The sequence below is a fragment of the Triticum dicoccoides genome, chromosome 7B (assembly GCF_002162155.2).
Source record: "Triticum dicoccoides isolate Atlit2015 ecotype Zavitan chromosome 7B, WEW_v2.0, whole genome shotgun sequence".
Classification (NCBI taxonomy): domain Eukaryota; kingdom Viridiplantae; phylum Streptophyta; class Magnoliopsida; order Poales; family Poaceae; genus Triticum; species Triticum dicoccoides.
This window is the reverse complement of record NC_041393.1, coordinates 592,352,925-592,376,259: the sequence shown is the minus strand read 5'-3', so window position 1 is coordinate 592,376,259 and position 23,335 is coordinate 592,352,925. Positions and strand designations below refer to the sequence as shown.

The window sequence follows — 23,335 nt, the reverse complement described above, 5'->3', positions numbered from 1 at the left end:
CAATGCTAGTCCGCTGCCTTATTTCTAGTTGTTAATGACCAATATAGATGGTCATAGCCTTGTAGATTGTGGTGGGTTGTGATGACTAGGCACCATCTCATCAGTTTTGCCTATGTGTCATGTCCATGTGGCAGTTTTTGCCCTAGGTTGTGAAGCAACCTATATTTCTGTTATTCCAAAAATTTCCAAAAAATTCTCATAAATGTTTTGGATCATATCTTCATCAAATATGTCAAAAACATTCCTTGCCTAGTTCAAAAATAATTCGAAAATATTCATTTTCCTATCCTGTTTAGAGCAGCACTTTGTGAAGGAAGTACCTCTTTGGCATGTCCAAATGGTATCCATTTTCTACAGTGCTTTCCTATGCCCAAATAACCATCCTCCACCAAATGCCAGCTCAATCAATTCATTATTTTGAGTCCAGCTTCAACATTTGTATTTATGTCCAGTGTGGTACTTTGTAAAGCAAGTACGACCTAGGCTCCTCCTTTTGAGGTGAAAATTTGTGAAGATGGTCTTCTTAGTAACTGATCATCCTCACCCAAAACTCACGCCCATTAGCCATGTGCATTTCCTGTACCGCAAATCAAACACTTGGCTGCTTATTCATGTTTGAGCATCGATCGGTCTCCTCGTGAGAATCTTATGTTGTGATTTTCTTCCTAGCACCTACCTGGGGAGTGCCAAAACCACTAGACATGCCTAGGCCGCCCAGAACACATGGCAACACCACAGTCACGCGGTGACCACGCGGCGGGCATGCGAGCTTACGCACTCTAGAGTTGGGGCCCTCGGCCACCGTCCAAACCTCGATGTCTCGCCATCAAACCATGTATTTCAGATTAAATAGATACTTATTTACCTAGAAATGATTTTTGGAAAAAATAAAGAGCAAACTATGAGGCAGCTGAAGTTCAAATTTGACCCGCTTCCAACTGAATCGACGAGAATTTGTCTTTTTCACCAGAAGTGGATCAAAAATTTTGACACCCAACCATTTTGTCAATTGTGCATTAAATATGTCCTAGTATTTTATAAAAATGATTTGGTCCAATTTTGCAACAAATATATGGTAGGTCCTTCACAAAAAAACTCATTTCAGGCACTCAGAAAATGGAAAATGGTTTTTTCGTCCAAAGAAAATGAAAACTTCCTTAGGCAACATTGTTTGCCATTCCAAGATGCACCCTTGTGCACAATATGATATTATTTGAACAAACTATGCCATGAATGTGGCCATAAGATTGATCATTTGGCTTGAAAGCCATGAATCTTCACGCATGATAGCTCATTTCTGAGGACACTTTTTTAAAATAATTTCTGTATTACAAGTTTATTATTTTTCCTGGAAACTTGGTCACATATAATGACACAATGCGAAGGTTTTCCAATTTTTTGATTTTTTTTTGAATTTTTTATACCCGTTTCAAAATGCGGTCAAAACGGCGGGAATGTCTGTTCCTATCTAGTGGTTGAATCCTGGAAATTTTTTGATGTTTCTCTGATTAAATAGATACTTATTTACCTAGAAATGATTTTTAGAAAAATAAAGAGCAAACTATGAGGCAGCTGCAGTTCAAATTTGACCCACTTCCAATTGAATCGGCGGGAATTTGTCTTTTTCACCAGAGGTGGATCAAAACCTTTTACACCCAACCATTTGGTCAATGTGCATTAAATATGGCCTAGTATTTTATAAAAATGATTTGGTCCAATTTTTCAAAAAATATATGGTAGGTCCTTCACAAAAAACTCTCATTTGGGGCATTCGAAAAATGGAAAATGAATTTTCTGTGCAAAGAAAATGAAAACTTCCTTAGGCAACATTGTTTGCCATTCCAAGATGCACCCTTGTGCACAATATGAGATCATTTGAACAAACTATGCCATGAATGTGGCCATAAGATTGATCATTTGGCTTGAAAGCCATGAATCTTCACGCATGATAGCTCATTTCTGAGAACATTTTTTTTAAATAATTACCGTATTACAAATTTATTATTTTTCCTGGAAACTTGGTCACATATAATAACACAATGCGAAGGTTTTCCAATTTTTTGATTTTTTTTGAATTTTTTATGTCCGTTTCAAAATGCGGTCAAAACGGCGGGAATGACCGTTCCTATCTAGTGGTTGAATCCTGGAAATTTTTTGATGTTTCTCTGATTAAATAGATACTTATTTACCTAGAAAAGATTTTTAGAAAAAATAAAGAGCAAACTATGAGGCAGCTGCAGTTCAAATTTGACCCGCTTCCAATTGAATCGGCGGGAATTTGTCTTTTTCACCAGAGGTGGATCAAAACCTTTTACACCCAACCATTTGGTCAATTGTGCATTAAATATGGCCTAGTATTTTAGAAAAATGATTTGGTCCAAATTTTCAACAAATATATGGTAGGTCCTTCACAAAAAACCCTCATTTGGGGCATTCGAAAAATGGAAAATGAATTTTCTGTGCAAAGAAAATGAAAACTTTCTTAGGCAACATTGTTTGCCATTCCAAGATGCACCCTTGTGCACAATATGAGATCATTTGAACAAACTATGCCATGAATGCGGCCATAAGATTGATCATTTGGCTTGAAAGCCATGAATCTTCACGCATGATAGCTCATTTCTGAGAACATTTTTTTAAAAATAATTACCGTATTACAAGTTTATTATTTTTCCTGGAAACTTGGTCACATATAATGACACAATGCGAAGGTTTTCCAATTTTTTGATTTTTTTTGAATTTTTTATGTCCGTTTCAAAATGCGGTCAAAACGGCGGGCTTGACCGTTCCTAGCTAGTGGTTGAATCTTGGAATTTATTTGATGTTTCTCTGATTAAATAGATACTTATGTACCTAGAAATGATTTTTAGAAAAAATAAATAGCATACAATGAGGCAGCTGCAGTTCAAATTTGACCCGCTTCCAATTGAATCGGCGGGAATTTGTCTTTTTCACCGGAGGTGGATCAAACCTTTGACACCCAAAAATTTGGCCAATTGTGCATTAAATATGGCCTAGTATTTTAGAAAAATGATTTGGTCCAATTTTTCAACAAATATATGGTAGGTCCTTCACAAAAAACCCTCATTTGGGGCATTCGAAAAATTGAAAATGAATTTTCTGTGCAAAGAAAATGAAAACTTCCTTAGGCAACATTGCCATTTCAAGATGCACCCTTGTGCACAATATGAGATCATTTGAACAAACTATGCCATGAATGTGGCCATAAGATTGATCATTTGGCTTGAAAGCCATGAATCTTCACGCATGATAGCTCATTTCTGAGAACACTTTTTTAAAATAATTTCCGTATTACAAGTTTATTATTTTTCCTGGAAACGTGGTCACATATAATGACACAATGTGAAGGTTTTCCAATTTTTTGATTTTTTTTGAATTTTTTATGTCCGTCTCAAAATGCGGTCAAAACGGCGGGAATGACCGTTCCTAGCTAGTGGTTGAATCTTGGATTTTTTTTGGTGTTTCTCTGATTAAATAGATACTTATGTACCTAGAAATGATTTTTGAAAAAAATAAATAGCAAACTACAAGGCAGCTACAGTTCAAATTTGACCCGCTTCCAACTGAAACGGCGGAAATTTGTCTTTTTCACAAGAGGTGGATCTAAAGTTTTTACACCCAACCATTTGGTCAATTGTGCATTAAATATGTCCTAGTATTTTAGAAAAATGATTTGGTCCAATTTTGCAACAATTATTTGGTAGGTTCTTCACAAAAAAACCTCCTTTTAGGCACTCGAAAAATTGAAAATGATTTTTTCGTTCAAAGAAAATGAAAACTTCCTTTGGCAATATTGTTTGCAAATCCACGATGTAAACTTGTGCAAAATATGATATCATTTGAACAAATATTTGATAGGACTTTCACAATAAAACTCATTTTGAGCACTCAAAAATGGAATGATTTTTTTATCTTGAATCGGTCACGACCAATTTATATGGTCATAAGGTCATCAAATGGTTTGCTGCATTCTGATTGGACCATGAGCATATCACGCGGATCACGCATCAACCACCGTTGGATGCTTTCGAATCCAACGACCCAAACCCACCCGAGTCGAAACCCTAGGTCAGCCCTCGTGGACATTTTCCATCCACCCCCCCCCCCTCGCCTCCATTCTTTCTCTCCCTCACTCACCCGCCTCCACCAGCGAGCCCCTCTGCTCTCCCTCGCTCCGATCTGGTGGAGCCGCCGCCCCCAACCACTCTCTCTGACTTCGATCCACCGCCGCCTCCAATCGCTCCCACCCCACTCCTTTTCCCCGTCGCGCCAATTCGTTCGAGCACACGCCAGATTCCTTTTAACGGCCGGCGCCCCCGCCCCCGACACGACACAGATCCTGCCTCTGCCCGCACGCAGATCGGCGGCGACGACGATGGCCACGCCCCCCTCTTCGACAGCCGTGGAGCCGACGGCGGTGGCGCCAGCGCCCCTCCCGCGGCTTCCGATTCCGAACCCGCTGCCGCTGCCGCTGTTTGCCGAGCGCGGCGGGGGCGCGAGGCTGGGCCACCACGCCTACAGCCGCAAGCAAAATTCGCTCGGCCTGCTCTTCTCCAAGTGAGTGCCCTGCCACCCATCTTTCCTTCGTGTCCGGGAATCTGCGTTTCCCTTACCCAATTCTGGTGCATGTGCCCCTGCAGCTTCATGGCCCTGTATGACCGGGATGGCGTGGAGTTCATCAGGCTGGACGACGCGTCTAGGCGCCTCGGCGTCGAGAGGCGCCGGATCTACGACATCGTCAACGTGCTCGAGAGCGTCGGGGTCAGCTCTTCCTGCCTCCTCTTATCCTTCTGCCTATTACCAGATAGACTTCTTTGTATTCTATCTCTACTCATGGTATCCTGAGTTCTGCTTTGAATCAACCCCCTGCACGTAGATCCTTGCGAGGAAGGCCACAACAAGGAGCAGGAGCGCCTCCGCATCGATAAGGAGCTCGGCAACATCCGCACCCTCTTCAAGAACGAAAAGGTATCCCCCCTCCCCATCCCCTCCCTCAATGTCTCCCGCGATCTGGGAGAATTCAGGCCCGCTTCCTCTCGATGAGAATTTCCGGAGCTGCGGATTGGGTATGAGTCCTCCTCCTCGTCGTCCTAGTACTAGTCTCGAAATGGCTGGTGGATGGTAGCTAGCTTTATCTGACTTTGTTGGATTGTGCTTGGTCTGCTGCGGTGCAAAGTCCAGATGCAAGTGTGAAATAGTGGTGGCAACGAGGCCTCCAGTAGTTTAGGGGTTGGGATTGAGCCATGTGAAGGGAATTGAGCTGTTGGGACAGACATTGTGAAGCTCAATGCCCACCTGCTAACACATTACTGCTATGCAACCACCGTGCTAAACTGACAGTCCAAGGTTGGCCCCCTTATATTAGATTAGATTAGATATGATGGCTGCAAACTGCACTATCGGGTTCTATGCTATTAGCTAATTTCTCAATTTTGCATTTCACTTCTATAGTAAGAATTCATATTATTGTGATGTTTACTCCTGTATAAGTTTTTCATTCTCATTGTTCTGACTGGTTACCATTTTGGTTTGCAGAAAGGTACCTATAGGGTGCATTTGACAGGAACTTGATCACGGAGGTCGCTGGGTTTGCTCCGTATGAGAAGCGTATCACTGAGCCTCTCCATCTCCCTCTCATCTTCCTTTGCTTGCTATTGCTGCTCTAAATTATACATGTTGGCAAAGAGATGTCCCTGTTTCCTCAGTACTATGCACTGCTATATTTATGTGGTTGTCTTTGTTTGCATCTTATTTTGAAACCAAGTGAGACACCTCCATCCCCTACATCTTGACGATCCCTCTAGTAGTGTATATTTGAGTTGCTCTCACTACCTCCTTGTTGGGTTTCGTAGTAATTTCAAAAATTTTCCTACGCGCACACAGGATCATGTGATGCATAGCAACGAGAGGAGAGTGTTGTCTACGTACCCAACGCAGACCGACTGCAGAAGCGATGACACGACGTAGAGGAAGTAGTCGTACGTCTTCACGATCCAACCGATCAAGCACCGAAACTACGGCACCTCCGAGTTCGAGCACACGTTCAGCTCGATGACGATCCCCGGACTCCGATCCAGTAAAGTGTCGGGGAAGAGTTTCGCCAGCACGACGGCGTGGTGACGATCTTGATGAACTACAGCAGCAGGGCTTCGCCTAAACTCCGCTACAGTATTATCGAGGAATATGGTGGCAGGGGGCACCGCACACGGCTAAGGAATCGATCACGTGGATCAACTTGTGTGTTTAGAGGTGCCCCTGCCTCCGTATATAAAGGAGCCAAGGGGGGAGGAGGCGCCGGCCAGGAGGAGGTGGCGCAGGAGGAGTCCTACTCCTACCGGGAGTAGGACTCCCCTCCAATCCTATTCCAACTAGGAATCCCCAAAGGGGGAAAGAGGAGAAGGGTGGCCGGCCACCTCTCCTAGTCCTAATAGGACTAGGGGAAGGGGGGAGGCGCGCAGCCCTGGTGGGCAGCCCTTTCACCTTTCCACTAAGGCCCATGAAGGGCCATATGGCTCCCGGGGGGTTCCGGTAACCTCCCGGTAACCCGGTAAAATCCCGATTTCACCGGGAACACTTCCGATGTCCAAACATAGACTTCCAATATATCAATCTTTATGTCTCGACCATTTCGAGACTCCTCGTCATGTCGGTGATCACATCCGGGACTCCGAACAACCTTCGGTACATCAAAATGCATAAACTCATAATATAACTGTCATCGTAACCTTAAGCGTGCGGACCCTACGGGTTCGAGAACAATGTAGACATGACCGAGACACGTCTCTGGTCAATAACCAATAGCGGGACCTGGATGCCCATATTGGCTCCTACATATTCTACGAAGATCTTTATCGGTCAGACCGCATAACAACATACGTTGTTCCCTTTGTCATCGGTATGTTACTTGCCCGAGATTCGATCGTCGGTATCCAATACCTAGTTCAATCTCGTTACCGGCAAGTCTCTTTACTCGTTCCGTAATACATCATCTCACAACTAACACATTAGTTGTAATGCTTGCAAGGCTTATGTGATGTGTATTACCGAGAGGGCCCAGAGATACCTCTCCGACAATCGGAGTGACAAATTCTAATCTCGAAATACGCCAACCCAACATCGACCATTGGAGACACCTGTAGTACTCCTTTATAATCACCCAGTTACGTTGTGACGTTTGGTAGTACCCAAAGTGTTCCTCCGGTAAACGGGAGTTGCATAATCTCATAGTCATAGGAACATGTATAAGTCATGAAGAAAGCAATAGCAACATACTAAACGATCGGGTGCTAAGCTAATGGAATGGGTCATGTCAATCAGATCATTCTACTAATGATGTGACCTCGTTAATCAAATAACAACTCATTGTTCATGGTTAGGAAACATAACCATCTTTGATTAACGAGCTAGTCAAGTAGAGGCATACTAGTGACACTTTGTTTGTCTATGTATTCACACATGTATTATGTTTCCGGTTAATACAATTCTAGCATGAATAATAAACATTTATCATGAAATAAGGAAATAAATAATAACTTTATTATTGTCTCTAGGGCATATTTCCTTCACCGGCCACCTCTCCTAGTCCTAATAGGACTAGGGGAAGGGGGGGCGCGCAGCCCATCTAGGGCAGCCCCTTCTCTTTTCCACTAAGGCCCACTATGGCCCAAATAGCTCCCGGGGGGTTCCGGTAACCCTCCCGGTATTCCGGTAAAATCCCGATTTCACCCGGAACACTTCCGATATCCAAATATAGGCTTCCAATATATCAATCTTTACGTCTCGACCATTTCGAGACTCCTCGTCATGTCCGTGATCACATCCGGGACTCCGAACAACCTTCGGTACATCAAAATGCATAAACTCATAATATAACTGTCATCGTAACCTTAAGCGTGCGGACCCTACGGGTTCGAGAACAATGTAGACATGACCGAGACACGTCTCTGGTCAATAACCAATAGCGGGACCTGGATGCCCATATTGGCTCCTACATATTCTACGAAGATCTTTATCGGTCAGACCACATAACAACATACGTTGTTCCCTTTGTCATCGGTATGTTACTTGCCCGAGATTCGATCGTCGGTATCCAATACCTAGTTCAATCTCGTTACCGGCAAGTCTCTTTACTCGTTCCGTAATACATCATCTCACAACTAACATATTAGTTGTAATGCTTGCAAGGCTTATGTGATGTGTATTACCGAGAGGGCCCAGAGATACCTCTCCGACAATCGGAGTGACAAATCCTAATCTCGAAATACGCCAACCCAACATCGACCATTGGAGACACCTGTAGTACTCCTTTATAATCACCCAGTTACGTTGTGACGTTTGGTAGTACCCAAAGTGTTCCTCCGGTAAACGGGAGTTGCATAATCTCATAGTCATAGGAACATGTATAAGTCATGAAGAAAGCAATAGCAACATACTAAACGTTCGGGTGCTAAGCTAATGGAATGGGTCATGTCAATCAGATCATTCTACTAATTATGTGACCTCGTTAATCAAATAACAACTCATTGTTCATGGTTAGGAAACATAACCATCTTTGATTAACGAGCTAGTCAAGTAGAGGCATACTAGTGACACTCTGTTTGTCTATGTATTCACACATGTATTATGTTTCCGGTAAATACAATTCTAGCATGAATAATAAACATTTATCATGATTATAAGGAAATAAATAATAACTTTATTATTGCCTCTAGGGCATATTTCCTTCAGTCTCCCACTTGCACTAGAGTCAATAATCTAGATTACACTGTAATGAATCTAACACCTATGGAGCTTTGGTGCTGATCATGTTTTGCTCGTGGAAGAGGCTTAGTCAACGGGTCTGCAACATTCAGATCCGTATGTATCTTGCAAATCTCTATGTCTCCCACCTGGACTAGATCCCGGATGGAGTTGAAGCGTCTCTTGATGTGTTTGGTCCTTTTGTGAAATCTGGATTCCTTTGCCAAGGCAATTGCACCAGTATTGTCACAAGAGATTTTCATTGGACCCGATGCACTAGGTATGACACCTAGATCGGATATGAACTCCTTCATCCAGACTCCTTCATTTGCTGCTTCCGAAGCAGCTATGTATTCCGCTTCACATGTAGATCCCGCTACGACGCTTTGTTTAGAACTGCACCAACTGACAGCTCCACCGTTTAATGTAAACACGTATCCGGTTTGCGATTTAGAATCGTCCGGATCAGTGTCAAAGCTTGCATCAACGTAACCTTTTACGATGAGCTCTTTGTCACTTCCATATACGAGAAACATATCCTTAGTCCTTTTCAGGTATTTCAGGATGTTCTTGACCGCTGTCCAGTGATCCATTCCTGGATTACTTTGGTACCTCCCTGCTAAACTTATAGCAAGGCACACATCAGGTCTGGTACACAGCATTGCATACATGATAGAGCCTATGGCTGATGCATAGGGAACATCTTTCATATTCTCTCTATCTTCTGCAGTGGTCGGGCATTGAGTCTTACTCAATTTCACACCTTGTAACACAGGCAAGAACCCTTTCTTCGCTTGATCCATTTTGAACTTCTTCAAAATTTTGTCAAGGTATGTGCTTTGTGAAAGTCCAATTAAGCGTCTTGATCTATCTCTATAGATCTTAATGCCTAATATGTAAGTAGCTTCACCGAGGTCTTTCATTGAAAAACTTTTATTCAAGTATCCCTTTATGCTATCCAGAAATTCTATATCATTTCCAATCAGTAATATGTCATCCACATATAATATCAGAAATGCTACAGAGCTCCCACTCACTTTCTTGTAAATACAGGCTTCTCCGAAAGTCTGTATAAAACCAAATGCTTTGATCACACTATCAAAACGTTTATTCCAACTCCGAGAGGCTTGCACCAGTCCATAAATGGATCGCTGGAGCTTGCACACTTTGTTAGCTCCCTTTGGATCGACAAAACCTTCTGGTTGCATCATATACAACTCTTCTTCCAGAAATCCATTCAGGATGCAGTTTTGACATCCATTTGCCAAATTTCATAATCATAAAATGCGGCAATTGCTAACATGATTCGGACGGACTTAAGCATCGCTACGGGTGAGAAGGTCTCATCGTAGTCAATTCCTTGAACTTGCCGAAAACCTTTTGCGACAAGTCGAGCTTTGTAGACAGTAACATTACCATCAGCGTCAGTCTTCTTCTTAAAAATCCATTTATTCTCAATTGCTTGCCGATCATCGGGCAAGTCAACCAAAGTCCATACTTTGTTCTCATACATTGATCCCATCTCAGATTTCATGGCTTCAAGCCACTTTACGGAATCTGGGCTCACCATCGCTTCTTCATAGTTCGTAGGTTCATCATGATCTAGTAGCATGACCTCCAGAACAGGATTACCGTACCACTCTGGTGCGGATCTTACTCTGGTTGATCTACGCGGTTCAGTAGTATCTTGATCTGAAGTTTCATGATCATTATCATTGGCTTCCTCACTAACTGGTGTAGGTGTCACTGAAACAGTTTTCTGTGATGAACTACTTTCCAGTAAGGGAGCAGGTACAGTTACCTCGTCAAGTTCTACTTTCCTCCCACTCACTTCTTTCGAGAGAAACTCCTTCTCTAGAAATGATCCATTCTTAGCAACGAATGTTTTGCCTTCGGATCTGTGATAGAAGGTGTACCCAACAGTTTCCTTTGGGTATCCTATGAAGACACATTTCTCCGATTTGGGTTCGAGCTTATCAGGTTGAAGCTTTTTCACATAAGCATCGCAGCCCCAAATTTTAAGAAACGACAACTTTGGTTTCTTGCCAAACCACAGTTCATAAGGCGTCGTCTCAACGGATTTTGATGGTGCCCTATTTAACGTGAATGCGGCCGTCTCTAAAGCATATCCCCAAAATGATAGCGGTAAATCAGTAAGAGACATCATAGATCGCACCATATCTAGTAAAGTACGATTACGACGTTCGGACACACCATTACGCTGTGGTGTTCCGGGTGGCATGAGTTGCGAAACTATTCCACAGTTTTTCAAATGTACACCAAACTCGTAACTCAAATATTCTCCTCCACGATCAGATCGTAGAAACTTTATTTTCTTGTTACGATGATTTTCAACTTCACTCTGAAATTCTTTGAACTTTTCAAATGTTTCAGACTTATGTTTCATTAAGTAGATATACCCATATCTGCTTAAATCATCTGTGAAGGTGAGAAAATAACGATATCCGCCACGAGCCTCAATATTCATCGGGCCACATACATCGGTATGTATGATTTCCAACAAATCTGTTGCTCTCTCCATAGTACCGGAGAACGGTGTTTTAGTCATCTTGCCCATAAGGCACGGTTCGCAAGTCCCAAGTGATTCATAATCAAGTGGTTCCAAAAGTCCATCAGCATGGAGTTTCTTCATGCGCTTTATACCGATATGACCTAAACGACAGTGCCACAAATATGTTGCACTTTTGTTATCAACTCTGCATCTTTTGGCTTCAACATTATGAATATGTGTATTACTACTATCGAGATTCAATAAGAATAGACCACTGTTCAAGGGTGCATGACCATAAAAGATATTACTCATATAAATAGAACAACCATTATTCTCTGATTTAAATGAATAACCGTCTCGCATTAAACAAGATCCAGATATAATGTTCATGCTCAACGCTGGCACCAAATAACAATTACTTAGGTCTAATATTAATCCCGAAGGTAGATGTAGAGGTAGCGTGCCGACTGCGATCACATCGACTCTGGAACCGTTTCCCACGCGCATCGTCACCTCGTCCTTTGCCAGTGCCCGCTTATTCTGTAGTCCCTGTTTCGAGTTGCAAATATTAGCAACAGAACCAGTATCAAATACCCAGGTGCTACTGCGAGCTCTAGTAAGGTACACATCAATAACATGTATATCACATATACCTTTGTTCACCTTGCCATCCTTCTTATCCGCCAAATACTTGGGGCAGTTCCGCTTCCAGTGACCAGTCTGCTTGCAGTAGAAGCACTCAGTTTCAGGCTTAGGTCCAGACTTAGGTTTCTTCTCTTGAGCAGCAACTTGCTTGCCATTCTTCTTGAAGTTCCCCTTTTTCTTCCCTTTGCCCTTTTTCTTGAAACTAGTGGTCTTGTTAACCATCAACACTTGATGCTCCTTCTTGATTTCTACCTCCGCAGCTTTCAGCATTGCGAAGAGCTCGGGAATAGTCTTGTTCATCCCTTGCATATTATAGTTCATTACGAAGCTCTTGTAGCTTGGTGGCAGTGATTGGAGAATTCTGTCGATGACGCAATCATCCGGAAGATTAACTCCCAATTGAATCAAGTGATTATTATACCCAGACATTTTGAGTATATGCTCACTGACAGAACTGTTCTCCTCCATCTTGCAGCTATAGAACTTATTGGAGACTTCATATCTCTCAATCCGGGCATTTGCTTGAAATATTAACTTCAACTCCTGGAACATCTCATATTCTCCATGACGTTCAAAACGTCATTGAAGTCCCGATTCTAAGCCGTAAAGCATGGCACACTGAACTATCGAGTAGTCATCAGCTTTGCTCTGCCAGACGTTCATAACATCTGGCGTTGCTCCAGCAGCAGGCCTGGCACCCAGCGGTGCTTCCAGGACGTAATTCTTCTGTGCAGCAATGAGGATAATACTCAAGTTACGGACCCAGTCCGTGTAATTGCTACCATCATCTTTCAACTTTGCTTTCTCAAGGAACGCATTAAAATTCAACGAAACAACAGCACGAGCCATCTATCTACAATCAACATAAACAAGCAAAATACTATCAGGTACTAAGTTCATGATAATATTTAAGTTCAATTAATCATATTATTTAAGAACTCCCACTTAGATAGACATCCCTCTAATCCTCTAAGTGATTACGTGATCCAAATCAACTAAACCATAACCGATCATCACGTGAGATGGAGTAGTTTTCAATGGTGAACATCGTTATGTTGATCATATCTACTATATGATTCACGCTCGACCTTTCGGTCTCCGTGTTCCGAGGCCATATCTGCATATGCTAGGCTCGTCAAGTTTAACCTGAGTATTCTGCGTGTGCAAAAACTGGCTTGCACCCGTTGTAGATGGACGTAGAGCTTATCACACCCGATCATCACGTGGTGTCTGGGCACGACGAACTTTGGCAACGGTGCATACTCAGGGAGAACACTTCTTGATAATTTAATGAGAGATCATCTTATAATGCTACCGTCAATCAAAGCAAGATAAGATGCATAAAAAGATAAACATCACATGCAATCAATATAAGTGATATGATATGGCCATCATCATCTCGTGCTTGTGATCTCCATCTCCGAAGCACCGTCATGATCACCATCGTCACCGGCGCGACACCTTGATCTCCATCGTAGCATCGTTGTTGTCTCGCCAATCTTATGCTTTCACGACTATCACTACCGTTTAGTAATAAAGTTAAGCATTACATCGCGATTGCATTGCATACAATAAAGCGACAACCATATGGCTCTTGCCAGTTGCCGATAACTTGGTTACAAAACATGATCATCTCATACAATAAAATTCAGCATCATGCCTTGACCATATCACATCACAACATGCCCTGCAAAAACAAGTTAGACGTCCTCTACTTTGTTGTTGCATTTTTTACGTGGCTGCTACGGGCTTAAGTAAGAACCAATCTCACCTACGCATCAAAACCACAACGATAGTTTGTCAAATAGACTCCGTTTTAACCTTCGCAAGGACCGGGCGTAGCCATACTTGGTTCAACTAAAGTTGGAGAGACAGTCGCCCGCAAGCCATCTCTGTGCAAAGCACGTCGAGGGAACCGGTCTCGCGTAAGCGTACGCGTAAGGTTGGTCTGGGTCGTCTCGTCCAACAATACCGCCGAACCAAAATATGACATGCTGGTAGGTAGTATGACTTGTATCGTCCACAACTCACTTGTGTTCTACTCGTGCATATAACATCAACATCAATAACCAGGCTCTGATGCCACTGTTGGGTTTCGTAGTAATTTCAAAAAAATTCCTACGCGCACACAGGATCATGTGATGCATAGCAACGAGAGGAGAGTGTTGTCTACGTACCCAACGCAGACCGACTGCGGAAGCGATGACACGACGTAGAGGAAGTAGTCGTACGTCTTCACGATCCAACCGATCAAGCACCGAAACTACGACACCTCCGAGTTCGAGCACACGTTCAGCTCGATGACGATCCCCGGACTCCGATCCAGCAAAGTGTCGGGGAAGAGTTTCGCCAGCACGACGGCGTGGTGACGATCTTGATGAACTACAGCAGCAGGGCTTCGCCTAAACTCCGCTACAGTATTATCGAGAAATATGGTGGCAGGGGGCACCGCACATGGCTAAGGAATCGATCACGTGGATCAACTTGTGTCAACTTGTGTGTTTAGAGGTGCCCCTACCTCCGTATATAAAGGAGCCAAGGGGGGGAGGAGGCGCCGGCCAGGAGGAGGTGGCGCAGGAGGAGTCCTACTCCTACCGGGAGTAGGACTCCCCTCCAATCCTATTCCAACTAGGAATCCCCAAAGGGGGAAAGAGGAGAAGGGTGGCCGGCCACCTCTCCTAGTCCTAATAGGACTAGGGGAAGGGGGGAGGCGCGCAGCCCTGGTGGGCAGCCCTTTCACCTTTCCAATAAGGCCCATGAAGGCCCATATGGCTCCCGGGGGGTTCCGGTAACCTCCCGGTAACCCGGTAAAATCCCGATTTCACCCGGAACACTTCCGATGTCCAAACATAGACTTCCAATATATCAATCTTTATGTCTCGACCATTTCGAGACTCCTCGTCATGTCCGTGATCACATCCGGGACTCCGAACAACCTTCGGTACATCAAAATGCATAAACTCATAATATAACTGTCATCGTAACCTTAAGCGTGCGGACCCTACGGGTTCGAGAACAATGTAGACATGACCGAGACACGTCTCTGGTCAATAACCAATAGCGGGACCTGGATGCCCATATTGGCTCCTACATATTCTACGAAGATCTTTATCGGTCAGACCGCATAACAACATACGTTGTTCCCTTTGTCATCGGTATGTTACTTGCCCGAGATTCGATCGTCGGTATCCAATACCTAGTTCAATCTCGTTAACGGCAAGTCTCTTTACTCGTTCCGTAATACATCATCTCATAACTAACATATTAGTTGTAATGCTTGCAAGGCTTATGTGATGTGTATTACCGAGAGGGCCCAGAGATACCTCTCCGACAATCGGAGTGACAAATCCTAATCTCGAAATACGCCAACCCAACATCGACCATTGGAGACACCTGTAGTACTCCTTTATAATCACCCATTTACGTTGTGACGTTTGGTAGTACCCAAAGTGTTCCTCCGGTAAACGGGAGTTGCATAATCTCATAGTCGTAGGAACATGTATAAGTCATGAAGAAAGCAATAGCAACATACTAAACGATCAGGTGCTAAGCTAATGGAATGGGTCATGTCAATCAGATCATTCTACTAATGATGTAACCTCGTTAATCAAATAACAACTCATTGTTCATGGTTAGGAAACATAACCATCTTTGATTAACGAGCTAGTCAAGTAGAGGCATACTAGTGACACTCTGTTTGTCTATGTATTCACACATGTATTATGTTTCCGGAAAATACAATTCTAGCATGAATAATAAACATTTATCATGATTATAAGGAAATAAATAATAACTTTATTATTGCCTCTAGGGCATATTTCCTTCAGGGAGGTCGACCATGGAAGCCATTTTCTTGGTACGACAACTTATGGAGAGATATAGGGAGCATAAGAAGGACTTGCATATGGTGTTCATTGACTTGGAGAAGGCCTATGATAAGATACCGCGGAATGTCATGTGGTGGGCCTTGGAGAAACACAAAGTCCCAGCAAAGTACATTACCCTCATCAAGGACATGTACAATAATGTTGTGACAAGTGTTCGAACAAGTGATGTCGACACCGATGACTTCCCGATTAAGATAGGACTGCATCAGGGGTCAGCTTTGAGCCCTTATCTTTTTGCATTGGTGATGGATGAGGTCACAAGGGGTATACAAGGAGATATCCCATGGTGTATGCTCTTTGCGGATAATGTGGTGCTAGTTGACGATAGTCGGACGGGGGTAAATAGGAAGTTAGAGTTATGGAGACAAACCTTGGAATCGAAAGGGTTTAGGCTTAGTAGAACTAAAACCGAGTACATGATGTGCGGTTTCAGTACTACTAGCTGTGAGGAGGAGGAGGTTAGCCTTGATGGCCAGGTGGTACCTCGGAAGGACACCTTTCGGTATTTGGGGTCAATGTTGCAGGAGGATGGGAGTATTGATGAAGATGTGAACCATCGAATCAAAGCCGGATGGATGAAGTGGCGCCAAGCTTCTGGCATTCTCTGTGACAAGAGAGTGCCACAAAAGCTAAAAGGCAAGTTCTACAGGACGACGGTTCGACCCGCAATGTTGTATGGCACGGAGTGTTGGCCGACTAAAAGGCGACATGTGTTGGGTTTCGTAGTAATTTCAAAAAATTTCCTACGCGCACACAGGATCATGTGATGCATAGCAACGAGAGGAGAGTGTTGTCTACGTACCCAACGCAGACCGACTGCGGAAGCAATGACACGATGTAGAGGAAGTAGTCGTACGTCTTCACGATCCAACCGATCAAGCACCGAAACTACGGCACCTCCGAGTTCGAGCACACGTTCAGCTCGATGACGATCCCCGGACTCCGATCCAGCAAAGTGTCGGGGAAGAGTTTCGTCAGCACGACGGCGTGGTGACGATCTTGATGAACTACAGCAGCAGGGCTTCGCCTAAACTCCGCTACAGTATTATCGAGGAATATGGTGGCAGGGGGCACCGCACACGGCTAAGGAATCGATCACGTGGATCAACTTGTGTCAACTTGTGTCAACTTGTGTCAACTTGTGTGTTTAGAGGTGCCCCTGCCTCCGTATATAAAGGAGGAGAGGAGGGGAGGCTGGCCGGCCAAGGGGGGGAGGCGCAGGAGAGTCCTACTCCCTCTGGGAGTAGGATTCCCCCTCCAATCCTAGTCCAACTAGGATTCCTCGGAGGGGAAAAGAGGAGGAGGGGGCCGGCCACCTCTCCTAGTCCTAATAGGACTAGGGGAAGGGGGTGGCGCGCAGCCCATCTAGGGCAGCCCCTTCTCTTTTCCACTAAGGCCGACTATGGCCCAAATAGCTCCCGGGGGGTTCCGGTAACCCTCTCGGTATTCCGGTAAAATCCCGATTTCACCCGGAACACTTCCGATATCCAAATATAGGCTTCCAATATATCAATCTTTACGTCTCGACCATTTCGAGACTCCTCGTCATGTCCGTGATCACATCCGGGACTCCGAACAACCTTCGGTACATCAAAATGCATAAACTCATAATATAACTGTCATCGTAACCTTAAGCGTGCGGACCCTACGGGTTCGAGAACAATGTAGACATGACCGAGACACGTCTCCGGTCAATAACCAATAGCGGGACCTGGATGCCCATATTGGCTCCTACATATTCTACGAAGATCTTTATCGGTCAGACCGCATAACAACATACGTTGTTCCCTTTGTCATCGGTATGTTACTTGCCCGAGATTCGATCGTCGGTATCCAATACCTAGTTCAATCTCGTTACCGGCAAGTCTCTTTACTCGTTCCGTAATACATCATCTCACAACTAACATATTAGTTGTAATGCTTGCAAGGCTTATGTGATGTGTATTACCGAGAGGGCCCAGAGATACCTCTCCGACAATCGGAGTGACAAATCCTAAACTCGAAATACGCCAACCCAACATCGACCATTGGAGACACCTGTAGTACTCCTTTATAATCACCCAGTTACGTTGTGACGTTTGGTAGTACCCAAAGTGTTCCTCCGGTAAACGGGAGTTGCATAATCTCATAGTCATAGGAACATGTATAAGTCATGAAGAAAGCAATAGCAACATACTAAACGATCGGGTGCTAAGCTAATGGAATGGGTCATGTCAATCAGATCATTCTACTAATGATGTGACCTCGTTAATCAAATAACAACTCATTGTTCATGGTTAGGAAACATAACCATCTTTGATTAACGAGCTAGTCAAGTAGAGGCATACTAGTGACACTCTGTTTGTCTATGTATTCACACATGTATTATGTTTCCGGTAAATACAATTCTAGCATGAATAATAAACATTTATCATGATTATAAGTAAATAAATAATAACTTTATTATTGCCTCTAGGGCATATTTCCTTCACTCCTGCCCCTAGATTTGTAATTCCCTTTGTTGCCTGCTCATTTAATTAATTAAAACTGCATGTGACAGTGCTGCTTGGGACAGTGCTGCTGTTGTTTGAATGCTTCTACTGCTAGCTGCTTGCTTGAATAGGTGTGCACTTGTGCTGGTGGTGGTGCTTCTTGGGCTGCTACTGCTCATTCTTGTGCTGCTAACAAAATTGAATATAATCATTCTTGTTGGATCGTGCAAATATGTATGTGCTGCTAATTCTTGTGCTGCTAACACATTCTTATGATGCTCATATTTCTTGTACTGCTCATTCTTGTGATGCTTAAGCTGTTGATTGTCTAATTTTATTCATCTTCTCCAGAATAAATTCATTTGATTGCCTGCTACATCTCCACTTAAATACTCATAATGCTACTATCTAGGTTTTGTTCAATTGGACTGACTATATATCTCTTGTTAAAATTGTGGTCTTGATCTTTTGTTTAAACCTGAGACATCATGCATAACTAGCTCTTCCTTTTCAGTCTAAACCTGAGACCTCTTTTGTTCTATATTCAGATCTGACTGATGGCCACAGTGTTGTTTTGCTGTGCTTGATAAACCTGAGACTTCTTTTTATTGTAATATTGAAGTTGTTTGGTTCTGGTCTCAGTAGTAATTTTGGTGGCCTTTATGTTCATTCTTTTACAGGAGCTCCAGGCCTATTTTTTTGGAGTGTGAAGCCGTGAAGCCAAGTGTGAAGCTATGAAGCCAAGTGTGAAGCAGTACTTAGCAAAGAGTTTTTGGTTCTGTACTTAGCAAAGAGTTTTTGGTTCTGTACTTAGCAAAGAGTTTTTGGTTCTGAAGTGTGAAGCCAAGTGTAAATTGTAATATTGTAAAAGTCTAATGTAGTGTTAATGAATTATATCTGTTCTGTCCTATTTGAAATAATGATTATGTATGTTGAAAAGATGTGAAATGGAATCTTGACCAGTGGGACCCAGTTATGAATATTCTGAGCAGTTTTGAAATTTCTGACATGTGTGATTGATGTATGGCATTATGATTAGTGGGACCAGCGCCAAAATATAATTATTGAAATAGAAAATAAATGATTGTATGAAGGCCAAGGCCAAAAAATAAAGAAGCTGAAATATTGGGCTTGGCCCATGTAGCCCACAAGAATTAACTTGGAAAAAAGCTCGAATTGTTGGGCTAGGCCCATGTAGAAAACCGAATTGGACCGGGCTGAATCTTGTGCCACATCAGCTTGCCACGCTGGATGCCTACGTGGCCTGGGCAGGTTGCTACTGACCAAAACACCACAGTGGACATATTTTGGTCATAAACGTCTTCGACCATTCCAGAAGAAAGGTCGCTATAGTCAGTTTACGACCGCCAGCTTTTGACCTTCTCTTTTTGGTCACAAAAAGGTCGCAAATGAAAAACCATGACCTTTCAGTGACCAATAGTGGTGGTCACAAGTTGACATATTTCTTGTAGTGGTGCTCCACCTCCTCCAGCGCCTCCCACCTCCATGACCTACCCCTGCCGGCTGCTCCTCCCCATGGCTCTCGGTCCAGCCATGCTTTCTCTTCGGCTGGCTTTGGTGCTGCTGGCGACGGCACATCCTTTTCCCCGCCCAGTTTTGGACCATGGCGTTGGTGGTGGATCTGGTGCCTGCAGTGAGTTGTGTTGGTGGTGCTGGTTGGTGATTGTGGTGCATCCGGCGGCGCCCAAGACACCTTCTTGTCTGGTGATGGGTGCATCTCTCCCTGCCGTGGTGGTTCCAGCCAGCTACATGGGTTCCTGGTCTTCGATTCCTGATCCGGCGGCATTTGGGGTGATTCAGTCAAAGGCCGGGACGAAATCCTTGCTCGGCTTGCCGGTGCTGGCAGCGGCGACATCTGCGGATGCCGCCTCCTTCTTGAAGGCGTTGCCATGGCCTTTCGACCTGTCCTCCTTCGAGCACCGGGGGAAACCCTTGGTCCGGTTCTCCAGACCAGACGGCGGCGGCGTCCCGATGTCGTCCCCCTTCATGAAGGCGTCGTCTTGGTTGCTCGTGGTGTCTTCGGTGTTGAAATTGGTGATGTTGGACACCCTGCTTGGGTTTGGGCTGCTTTTCAAGATGTGGACATCCGAGGCGCAATGTACAACATCGCCGGTGCTTCTTCCATGGCTTCCTCCTCAGGCCGGTCCGATCCTGCAACCCAATTGCCGACTCTTCTTGGCGTTTCAAGGTGGGGGGTACGTGGATTTGCTCCGTCCTGATGGCATGACCGTGTGATGCTGGTGCATGGCTTTGTTCGTGACGCGGCTTTGCTGCTCTAGGTCTTGTTTCTGGAGTTTTAGGCTAGGAGAGTGTGTGCCGTGTTGTATCCCTCTTCCTCCCCTCTTGTTACTCTGTTCTCTTCTACCTATCAATGAAAAGATACACAAGCTTCACATATTCGCGAAAAAAAATGTACAAACCTCCATCCTCTATGACGGCGTACGGTCGATAGAGAAGAAATACACCAAGATAGATGTACTGAATCTCGATGCATGTGATCCAATCCAATGATCGAAATGCATGATGGGAAGCTAGCACAACATCTTTTTATAATAAACCGTATGAAGCAGGCAGCAGTCATGCACATCACACATAGCTTCCAAGTTGCAGCGGAGGACTTCGTCGTCTGGTCGATTTCTCCGGTAGTGGGGGCAATCCCAGTTATGCCATGTAGAGTTGCGATGGCTGAGGGTGTAGGACTTCAAAGGCTGCAAAAACGAACGCGTTGACACTGCAAAGCTTTCGTCTCTCTACTCATGCTGCGGCAGCAACGTTGATGGATCCTGAATGTGCTAGCTGCTTCTTTCCTGGTGCCTCCCGTTCTCGTCATTTACCCCAAAGAGTGTAGGCCCAAGAGTGTACATGTCCACATTCTTTGATACTAGCTCTCTTCCTCTACCAACGCATGCTGCTTCTTTAGTAGGCGTTGCGGTGGTCGGTGGGTGAGAATGAACTAAATGATGAAGGGAGTAGGATATAGCGATTCTATAAATAATGAGCTACTCTGGTGGTTCTTCTATGTTACTCTCCTAGTCTCTATCATATTCACAAAAAGTGATGTTTTATATGTTTGTGTGGAAAACCTAGCATATGATTTTATTTTATTTGTAAACAAAAAATCATATGATTTTTAAGTTTTCAATTCAAACGTATAATATGCTGTCTAAATCCTACTAAAGACATGTTGAAAACTCACTTTATGTGAAACTAGAGGGTGTACTAGCTTTTTTGCAGAAAGAGGGTGTACTAGCTTGACCCAGACAATTTCACTATTCCTCTGGTAGATTGTATCTAAACTAGCGATATCTAATTTTATTTTTGCCTAACTGGATCTCTAATTAGAAAAAACTACTTTCTATTATTTGTGTTTCATAGCTCCCTTCGTTTGCATATGCATATGCGCCCAGTACAATGAGACCCCTCGCACAACCCAGATGAAAAAGAGAACAATTAAATAGTAACACACTCCCGTCTCACTCGCATTTCCTCAGCTCGCACACTGTGGCAAGAGAATTGTCAAGTCAAAATTGAGCAACATTGGCCTGTCGCTTAGAGTCAGTGGTCATATCGATCGCCGGTGGTGCCCTGCCATTCTCCATTGCCGGTAATGCTTTGTCTTCTAAGATACTCCCTCTGTTCAAAAAAGTTTGTCCCTCAAATGAATGTATCTAAAGGAGTATGTTGGTAGTTGGTAATTTGGACACCAATTTGCCCAAAATGCACAACAATTGGAATGACGACGTAGATGTCGTGTGGTGCCATGGAGAATGAGGGATAGATGTGAGATCAATCAAGTAGGGCGATGTAGCCGAGTTTGACAAGGTCTAAGGGACGATGTAGTTGACGTAGTCGAGATGCCATCACCAAGATGTAAGTCACCCCGCCAAGCTAGATAAAGCTCGCGGCCGCCTACCATACACAAGTCCCATAGCCAATCCGTTCAGTGTTTATTTCTTGGTTTTTACTCAGTTTAGTTTGATTTTGTTCGGCTTTTCTTTTACTTAATTCCTTTTCTTTTTGTCTCTTATTTTCTTTTTTTCTTTTAGTTCCATTTTATAAAAAAAATTGAAGTTTTTAGAAAATCGTCAACTTTTTATAAATTCAGGACCTATTTTCGAATTTGTTTTCAAAATTCATGACCTTTTAAATCTAACTCATTTCCAAACTCCAGAATATTTTCCAATTCATGAACGTTTTCAAACTCGCAATTGTTTTCAAATCCATGAACCTTTTTAAAATTCCCAATTTATTTGAATTAGCGAACAAATTTGAATTTTTTTGCACATCTTTAAAACTCGTAGTTTTTCCAAAAGAAATCAATTTAAAAAATTTGTGAATTTTTTATAGAAAAGCCTATTGTCCATGGCCCTGGTCAACGGTCAAATGGCCAGCCAAGCCAGTGAATGGGGCGGATGAGCTAGCCATCCAGAAAGCGTGTTGTTGGGCCGGCTCATGCGAGTATGGCGCGTGAGCACTGGATTAGCCAGCTGGCATATAAGACATACATCGAACACAAGGTCTCTGCTCCTTGTAGTAGATACAGACATAAGAGAGAGCAACTAACTAAGGGTTACCCCTCGCGGATAATGAGTTCTGTTCGTCGCTCCACTACCATGAAGATTTTATCATGGAACTGCAATGGGCTCGGGAACGCCCCGGCGGTGCGAGCTCTATTGGATGTCCAGCGAGTATGTAACCCCGATGTGATGTTCTTGTCAGAGACTCACCTCGATAGCTATCCGGTAGAGTGCTTGAGGAGGAATTGAAGATGGATCAGAAGTTTGTATGCCCAAGTAATGGAAGGAAGGGTGGACTGTTGCTATTTTGGAAGAGGGAGGTGAAGATTAGCAGGCTTGATCTTGACCCAATGTTCATTGATGTGAGGATTGATGAAGGCAATAATAATTTCTGGAGATTAACTGGGATGTATGGTGAATTTAGATGGGAAAATAAATACAAAACATGGGATCGCATGACAGCTTTGCACCAAAACCATACAATGCCATGGCTGATGATTGGAGACCTTAATGAGATCCAAT

At 43.7% G+C, this 23,335-nt stretch overlaps 1 protein-coding gene across 2 annotated transcripts; it reads left to right on the top strand.

Moving 5' to 3' along the window:
- Window positions 1–4,153: 4,153 nt before the first annotated feature.
- Window positions 4,154–19,242, top strand: LOC119336438 (E2F transcription factor-like E2FE). Of its 2 annotated transcripts, XM_037608456.1 has the most exons (5): window positions 4,154–4,578; window positions 4,662–4,782; window positions 4,898–4,989; window positions 5,557–5,617; window positions 18,956–19,242. In XM_037608456.1, the coding sequence occupies exons 1-4, from the start codon at window positions 4,397–4,399 to the stop codon at window positions 5,579–5,581; spliced, it is 420 nt and encodes a 139-aa protein (XP_037464353.1). In that variant the 5' UTR covers window positions 4,154–4,396; the 3' UTR covers window positions 5,582–5,617; window positions 18,956–19,242. The 2 variants fall into 2 exon arrangements, with proteins under 2 accessions (XP_037464353.1, XP_037464352.1); XM_037608455.1 differs by lacking the exon at window positions 18,956–19,242 and having other exon boundaries at window positions 5,557–5,852.
- The last annotated feature ends 4,093 nt before the right edge of the window (window positions 19,243–23,335 follow it).